The following is a 9185-nucleotide window of genomic DNA, read 5'->3' as shown; positions in this document are numbered from 1 at the left end:
ATTAATGAACAAAAAAACGAGAGATTCTTTTTTTTCTGCCTTTTTTTGTTTTGACATCAACGTAGTCATTTTCGAACCGATGTCGATCTCACGGTGAATTTGGAGAAATTTTCTATTTTATTTTTTTTCTCATTCTTCGGGGACGCCGAAACGCCCCTTGTATACACCTATATTGGGAATAAGGGATGTGGATATATGTAAAGTGAATACAAGAATCAAACGCGTGGAGATGAAATCCCTTCGTACCGTTTTGGGATCCCCCTTATAGCGGCTATATACTTTTCTATATTCATGTATCGATAATATAATATATAATATATACTGGACGATGCGGGGTGGTGCGACCAAACTTTTTATCAATTCGGAAATCCAGCCCTCAGACGTGACCCGCGTTACCAACAGCTTTGGAAGGTTTTCTTCGTCTCCGTCGTTTTTTCTTCTTTTTCTCCCTTTTTACAATCCTTTTTCCTTTCTTTTGTTTTTTTTTTTACAAGTACGGAAAAATTTTTCGTTCGAACGATTAGAGAAGTACAAACGCGGTGCGGAAAACAGCGACAAATTTTTGCCGGCCGATGAACGCAAAAAAAAAAGGATTAGATTGATGGAACTTTGATCGAATTCGAAGGAAACTTTTTTGATATCGCTTTGATTTCGAATCGCGGATTCGAGATCGAATATTCTGAAAAAGTTGATGAGTTTGGGTTAATTTTTAGACATTCGTGTGTCTCGATGAACTCGCCGGATACTTGACTCGGTATTTTCTTGGTTGACAGACGGGCAAAGAAACGAGACGACTAGAAGTAAATGAAGAAAAGTCGACAGAGAGACTGGAAAATGTATAATTACTCGAAAATTAGAGGGCTGGGGTTCTGCCGGATATTACAACCCTTTTTCACCCCTTAACCCATCTCCGAATCACCTCTTCCGACGCCAACTTCCCTCAACCCTTTCATTATTTTAACCTTTATTATTATTCGAGCATTATTTTTTTTTGAATCGGAATTTCTCGCGACACTTTCTCAAATCTCGTTGTCTCTCTTTTTGTTCTTCTTCTTTTCCCCACTTCTTTTTTTGCAACTTATTTGTATGGAGAAATATCGGATTGATTTTTGAGATGCTAAAAATTATTTTCAATGATGACTGTGATAAGTATTTAAAAGAAACAACAACAAAAATTCATGTGCAACCAGAACGAAAATACCATTGGAATGAATCATTGGATCGAATCATCAATTAAAATTAATTAAATATTCGGAAGTTCTAGAAATTACGTTGTTCGAAAATTAGTGCACGGTGGGCCGCTCTGTTGATGAAGAAAATTATTTGCGATCGACAAATTTTTTTAACAGTCACAGTTGCAACTGTGAAATATCTACTGTCAATAAGATAAAAATAACAGTCGATAACGCACACTCTCTCTGGCGTTTTATGAGATCGTCCGATAAGACGACTGTGGCAAATTTTTCTGAGAAATTTTTTTTTAACAACTGTCACAGTTGCAACTGTAAAGTATCGACTGTCGATAAAGTACGACTAACAGTCGATAACATAGACTTTCTGGCGTTTGACGAGATCGGCTGAAGAAAACTTTGGACAAGGCGACTGTGGTAAATTTTTCTATCAACAATTTTTTTTAACAATAGTCACCGCTGCGATTATAAAATATCGACTGTCGATAAGGTAAGACTAACAGTCGATAACGTAGACTCTCTCTGGCGTTTAACGGGATCGACTGATGGAAACCTTGAATAAAACGACTGTAGTGAATTTTTCTAATAACAATATTTTTCAAAAGTCACCACCGCAACCATGAATAATTAACTGTCGGTAAGTTAGAACTTAAGTCGATAATGTGGACTTTCTGTGGCATTTGACGAGATCGGCTGGAGAAAACCTTGGATAACTGTAGTGAATTTTTTAGTTGAAATATGTTATCCATTGAAGATAAGAAAAAAGTAAAATTTGTGAATCAACTTGGAAAAAAAAATTGATTCTTCGAATTTATAAAAACAATTCTTATTGCCGAAACAAACAATAAATTTTTGAAACATTTAAGGAATTTTCCGCCATTTTTTCGAAATGATTTACCAGTTGATGATATGTCATGTGAGTGGTAATTCGCCCTCTTCCAGTGCAACGCCAAACCAGAATTTTTCAACCCTGAAATAGCGAGATTGTTGTTGTTGGTGAAAAAATGTGGCGTTAGGTGGCGCGTATTTCCATAATAAAATCTTAGCAACATCCCAGAATCAACGTACTCACGTTCGATGGAACTTGTAAACGAAACGATCATACAACTAGCGAACGGAGTTTTGTTTTTGAAAAATATTGTTTTAGCTTAGAAATAATAAGGAGTAAATGGTGCCGGGACGTGTAAAATGTTAAAATAGTGTTTTCTACAGTGTTTCAAAATGTTGGATAAACGGGATTCGTGTTCATAGAAATTAAATGGTGACAGAAACTGCGGCTGAAAGGAGCCGGGCTTCATAGACGGACGCCATGTTACTACAAAGCCAAGCCCCGATGATGAAGATATCGTCGTTTTTCATTTGTTTAGTATTAACTATAAACGCGAATACCGACGTTATTGGTACGTCATAATTAATAAAGAATACACCTATTCTCATTAATTCTCAATCTCCCTTCAACTGAACTTTGAGTTACGTAACGAACCTAACAAATGACTCGCAGACGACGTTTAAAAATACACGTCGCACACTCTTGCCCATATTACATGCATTAAATACACTTTGGCAGCCTCTACTTTGTACCTCATAAAATTCAACATTATCGGATTATTTCTTTCGCCATCTCATTTCATCGCCACAAGTTTTCCCCCGTTCGAATTGCCGCCCTAAAACAGATGAACTCGTCAAACTCTGGGGTCGAACAGGAGACAAATTAGAAAACAATTGAAAAGCGTTCACGTCTTTTTTCAAATCTTTTTTTAGCGGTTTTTGAAAAAATACCTCGTACACGTGCAGACTAATTTCAACAAGTTGAAATTTCGCCTTTATTTTTCTTATCTTTGTCAAAATGTTCATCATTTTGTCAGTTTTTGAGGAAACGTTACGAAATGTGGATTCTTTTTTTTTTTCCTATTCTAGCCGCATCCTGGAGTTTGTTGACGCCACATCCTCGGATTTATACTGATAAACTATCATTGCGAAATAGATAATTAAAAAATTACTCTTTGTAATGACAATTGAATGAATTTTATTATAACTGACAACTGAAATACATGCACAAAAATTTTTTCAATACAAATTTTCTATCTCTCATTTACAGAACAAATCCTAATTTCTAACTCGTGCATTGTTGGCACATTTGAAAAACAAAGAAACACAACAATTTCGAAAATCGAAGTATTTCACAAACCAATAGATTCGTACAATTATTCTCGGCGTATAAATAATTGTTTGTCAAAACAGGGGACAAACAAAATAATACTGAGAACGTTACGAGATGATTTACGATCATGGTTACTGCTGGGAATGAAGTTTTTTTTTCAAACTTCCACTAACTCAACTGGGTTTCTGTTGTTTTAATTGATAATTATGTGGGAAATTAGCTCGAATTTAGACGTTAAACGTCGAGTTTAGCGCGCTGTGGACGGCTGTGATGATTGATTTTAATTTTTCTTGCTTTTTCAGTTGAAGGTAACGAAAAGGATACGGCGGTAGACTCGAGCGTTGACAACAATGGAGAATTTTTCAACCTGCTGATAACCGTCTCTCAGAATTCGGCGGGAATCGAAGCTGGCAGTACACCTTCTTTGAATTGTACGATAGGAGGACCGGGGGAGGTTTGGTGGACCAAAGATGACGCGAATATAACATCATTAGTTAAAACCGAGCTCAGCTCCACCATGGAAATAAAAATGGCCAGCCGAAATGACACGGGAAATTACACGTGCCTCGCCAAATCGTCGCTCGATGAAAAAATATACAACAAAACAATTTTCATAAGAGTCATAGGTATTGAAAAATTTCTCACTCCAAACTGACCGATGATTAAACATTCCAAATTTTTCAAATTCACTTTTCAATTCAATTCCGTCGACTTTGGGTATCAAGTAAACCGTTAAATGATGAAAATTTTCTCACATCCAGAGCCCGGAAGAATAAGCGGAGGTCAAGGAGCTCGGGTAAAATTAAACGAGGCGGCTAATCTCTCGTGCCACGTGGAAGGTGATCCGTTGACGGATTTCACTTGGATAAAAACCAGCGACCCGGGGAGCGTCAAACACCTCGCCGACTTGTCGAGCACGGAACGTCTGAACGACACCTTCGTTATAATGAGCCTGAACTTCAGCAGCGCTACGCGAAAGGATAACGGAACGTACGAGTGCCGAGCGAACGACATCGCGAATACCATAAGCGATTACAGGTCTCTGATCGTGACGGAGATACCCCAGGTGATGATCAATTTTGCCAAAGCCGTCGGTGTCGACAGCATCTACCTCAACTGGACGACCTACGACTGGAACGACCCGGTGAAAATCTACTACATCAAATACATGGCGAACGGCGAAGAACTGTGGACGCATTTCTCCGAAAAAATAGGCGGCGGCAATTCCAGCTACATCATAAAGGGATTGAAAAAGAATACCACCTACAAATTTCGCATACAAGCGTTGAATTCCATGGGGCCGTCGCACGAGAGCACGTATCCGATTCCGGTCACCACGCTGAACGCAGGTGGGCAGAAGGATAAGATTATCGAAAATTTCTTGTCGCTATTCTCGAACACCGTTCGTTCAATTTCAGACCCCACATTCATACCGAATATTACGGTGAAAGGAGCCACCGTCAATTGGATAACGATCGGGTGGCCCGCGCCACCGGTGGAATTACAGGATCACGTTCAATGGTACAAAATGATGGCGACCACGGACGGTATGGAGCCGAGGGAGGCCTACCACCCGGCGACGCCGGGCCCCCTTTCGACGAGCTACGTTTTCATGGATCTGAAACCCGGCACGGAGTACAAGTTGAAGGTGGCGGCGTGCAGCGAATATACCAAAGAGTGCGGCGAATGGAGCGAAGAGAAGCTGACCTACACGATCGACGGAGGTATTTCGACGAGGCTGGAATCGACTCGTGATGTGTTTCACGTATCGTCGTCAAGTTTTAACCAGGTGGTCGTCGTTGTTGTTTTGTTTGTTTTAGTCGCCAGTCCCCCGCGGAACCTCGCCGTCACTTGTCACTTCGATTACGCGACTAGCAAGAGCGTTGTGTCCGTGAATTGGTCGGCCCCCGAAAAACCGAACGGACTGATAATCCGTTACGACATAAAGCTCACCGGAGTGGCCCAGTTTCGCTTGGAGACCGGGCAACCGGTCGTCGACAGATCGTACGCGACGGAGAAACGCGTGGACGGTAAACTCCACAACGTCGAATTCGACCAGGTTCCATTCAACACGAACTACACGGTAATTGCACTGAAATTGTACGCCGTCGTCGACACTCTCGTCGATCACCTAATCCGCCATTTCTGTTTCCCCCCTCCCCCCCCACCGTCACTCAGGTCAGCGTGAGCGGCATAGGGAGGACGCGAACGTCGTCGGGTAAGGAGGCGACGGGGAATTGCACGATGCCGTCGACGGTACCGAGCCGGGACAACTTGAACTCGCGGAAGACGTGGCAGAAAATTGCCAGCCAAGGTCGCAATCTGTTCAAGCTGACGTTGCCGAGGATCTCGGAGCGCAACGGTCCCATCTGTTGCTACAGGATATTCCTCGTTAAACTGGCCTACTCGAAGACCGTCGGCGACCTGACGAACCCGGAGGAGAGTTCGGTCTACACCTACCGTCACGTCACCGAATCGACTTCCGGCGGCGCCTACCTCGCCGAGATGTACGACTCCGATCAGCTGGCGACGGAAATATTTCTAGGCGACGGGGTCGCCTTCAACGGGAGCTCCGCCTGCCATCGGTGCGTCGGGCTGAGGCCCAGGGCGCTTCCGCCGTCGCTAAATTTGATACCGGAAGTCCAGTCGACGGCGATAACCACCGCCGCCGGCACCGGAAACGACGTTACGAATCCAACGTCCCTACCGCTGCCGTCGACCGAATCGCCGGAAAATTCAGCGAGCAGAAGGAGGAGAGAGGACGTTTCGAGGGGTGGCCTGACCGTGGGCGAAACTGAGATGAAACCTTATCCACCGGAAGATGGTTTTCTCGACGAGACGGCGAATTACACGGCGTTCATAGAAGTGATGGGTGAGTGAAAGCGATTTCGTAGCGACATCGAGCACAATTTGATCCCGTCAATCGAACGTTTCAGTTTACGGAAGCGAACCCGGTCAGTTTTACGCGGCTTACAGCAAATACATGGACAGACAGTTCGCGGGCTTCGATTTTCTCGATATAGAAGCAGCGGAATCGACCAGTTTGGGTATCATGATGCAGGTCAGCATCGCCCTTTTGATCATACTTCTGGTCGTACTGATGGGCATGTGCGTGCTCCACAAGTACCTGAAAAACGCGCGCGAAGGTGGCGAGGAGATAATAAGCCTCAGGAACAGCTTCAGGTGAGCATTTCCTGAAAAAAAGTAGAACTCGTAATCGAAGTATTAGTTTTCATCGAAGAGGGTATAATTTGATAATCGTTCTGACCTTGGGACAAATTAACGCCTCGCAATAATATTCACAAAGATCACGAAAAAGTTGAATCGTCAAGGGAAAAAAAAAAAAAAAAACAAAAAACAAAAACAAAAACAAAAACAAAAACAAAACATTCACCCCTCCGAGGTCGGTTGTAAGATTACCTCGGGGTGAATGTTTTTTTTTTTTTTTTTTTTTTTCTCGCAATGCCTCGGAAATCAGCCTCTAATTGATGCCTCGTTTTGTCAGGCATCTATGCAGAACTCTGAGAGGAAGGCATCAACTCGTAGCGTCAAATCCGCCGGACATACCGCCTATAGCACGTTCGGAATTACTCCAGGCGTACATCGACAGGCACAAGGATTCCGACTACGGTTTTCAACACGAGTTCGAAATGCTGCCGGACCGATTCGCCGATCGTACGACGCGGGCATCCGAGAGTCGCGAGAATTTGTACAAAAATCGTTATCCGGACATCAAGTGTTACGACCAGACGAGGGTGCGGTTGGTTCAGATAGACGGCATATGCGGCTCCGATTACATAAACGCCAATTTCGTTCTTGGCTACAAGGAGCGGAAGAAGTTCATATGCGCCCAGGGACCGATGGAGAACACGGTGTGCGATTACTGGCGTATGATATGGGAGCAGCACCTCGAGCTCGTTCTCATGTTGACGAATCTCGAGGAGTACTCGAAGACGAAATGCGCCAAGTATTGGCCGGACAAAAGCGAGTCGAAAAGCTTCGGCGACATCACCGTCGAACACGTGAGAGAGAGACCCTACTCCGACTACGTGGTGAGAGAGTTGAAGATGACGAGAACCGGCGAGAGGGATTCCAGAATAATAATTCAGCACCACTTTTTGGTATGGAAGGATTTCATGGCACCCGAACACCCACACGCCATACTGAGATTCATCAAGCGGGTGAACGAGGCTTATTCCCTCGAAAAAGGTCCGATATTGGTTCACTGCAGCGCGGGTGTTGGCAGAACCGGGACCCTGGTAGCTCTGGATTCGCTGCTCCAGCAGCTCGCCGAGGAGGGCCACGTGTCGATATTCAACACCGTCTGCGATCTGAGACACCAGAGAAACTTTTTGGTACAGTCGCTGAAACAGTACATATTCGTTTATCGCGCGTTGATGGAAATGGCTCAATTCGGAGACACGGAGTTATCGGCCGCCCAGTTGAAAACCGAGGTGGAAAAATTGAGGCAACGAGAAAACGGCAGAGACAAAAGTAAAATGGAGGAAGAATACGAGGTGAGTCCGTCCGACGAGGTCCGTTGAATTTTCGGAGGCGACGGACGGTCCGATTAATTGTTGTTGTTTTTTTTTCTTCTTTTTTTTTTCACACCTGTTTACAGAAAATAAGCTCCGTACTGGAGGACAGAAAATCGTTTTCCGTCGGCGGCGGGGACGAGAATAGAATAAAGAATAGAAACGAATTAGTTATACCCTACGACAGAAATCGGGTGATACTGACCCCGGTTCCCGGTCGCGAGCACAGCACCTACATAAACGCTTCGTTCATAGAGGGTTACGACAATTCCGAATCGTTCGTCATAACTCAAGATCCGTTGGAGACTACGATACCGGACTTCTGGAGGATGATCTCCGAGCAATGCGCCTCCACTATAGTCATGTTGTCCGATGTAAGCAGAGCGGAGGAAGGGATCGCGATTGATTATCACCGAGTTTCACGTTCGTTTACAATTGTTTGCTTTTCCAGCTGAGCGAAGGTCCGCGAAAGTGTCCGAGGTATTGGCCGGACGACGAGATTACCTACGATCACATAAGGGTGAGGTATATACAGAGCGAAAGTTGTCCGTACTACACGAGGCGGGAGCTTTGCGTGTTAAACACGAAAACGGACGAGAGCATAGTGGTGACCCAGTACCACTACCACGGCTGGCCGACCGTCGAAGGCGAAGTTCCCGAAGTAACGAGAGGTTTGATTGAATTGGTGGATCAAACGATAAGCAATGACGTGGAATCCGGGGGGCCTTTGGTCGTTCACTGCAACTGCGGCTCCGACAGAAGCTCCATGTTCGTAGCTCTCAGTATTTTGGTTCAACAATTGCGAACGGAAAGAAGGGTGGACATTTTCACGACGACGAAAAAGCTCCGCTCTCAACGACACGGGATGATCGGTACTTTTGTGAGTGAACGAAACTTGACGTTTCACCAGACGTGACTTGACCTTTTTTTTATTTTTTTTTTTTGGAAAATTTAATTATTTTCTATTTTTTTTGCCGTAGGCTCAGTACGAGTTCCTCCATCGTGCGATCGTCAATTATTCCGATCTCCATAATCTTGCCGACGAAGAACCAGCGTCTTAATGAAGAATTTGAATGAACAAAAATTTGTGTGGAATAAACGAGAGTTCGTGAACCCTCGAGATATGATGGATTTTATCGTTATAATCTATTTAAATCGTCGTTGGATAACTGTTTTTTTTTTTTTTTTTTTTCTCTTTTTGTAAGTGACTGCTAAAAAGACTGTTTCTCTTCGTGTAAAAAGTTACGTGAGATGAAGAAAAAAAAAAAAGAAAAGAAATTATTTAAAATTTTCAACGTT

General features: G+C 43.7%; 1 protein-coding gene across 2 annotated transcripts; it reads left to right on the top strand.

The window, feature by feature from the left end:
* Positions 1–2249: 2249 nt before the first annotated feature.
* On the top strand, positions 2250–8964 carry LOC105684370 (tyrosine-protein phosphatase 69D). 2 transcript variants are annotated; one of them, XM_012397679.3, is made up of 11 exons: positions 2250–2590; positions 3654–3977; positions 4113–4700; positions 4770–5075; positions 5172–5434; positions 5530–6223; positions 6288–6534; positions 6869–7868; positions 7973–8260; positions 8338–8766; positions 8867–8964. In XM_012397679.3, exons 1-11 carry the CDS (start codon positions 2500–2502, stop codon positions 8945–8947), a joined length of 4311 nt encoding a protein of 1436 aa, XP_012253102.2. In that variant the 5' UTR covers positions 2250–2499; the 3' UTR covers positions 8948–8964. The 2 variants fall into 2 exon arrangements, with proteins under 2 accessions (XP_012253102.2, XP_012253100.2); XM_012397677.3 differs by having other exon boundaries at positions 6857–7868.
* Positions 8965–9185: the final 221 nt, after the last annotated feature.

This window comes from Athalia rosae, chromosome 5 (assembly GCF_917208135.1).
Source record: "Athalia rosae chromosome 5, iyAthRosa1.1, whole genome shotgun sequence".
Lineage (NCBI taxonomy): Eukaryota > Metazoa > Arthropoda > Insecta > Hymenoptera > Athaliidae > Athalia > Athalia rosae.
Note: the sequence above shows the minus strand (reverse complement) of the source record. Positions and strands in the feature narration are given on the sequence as shown.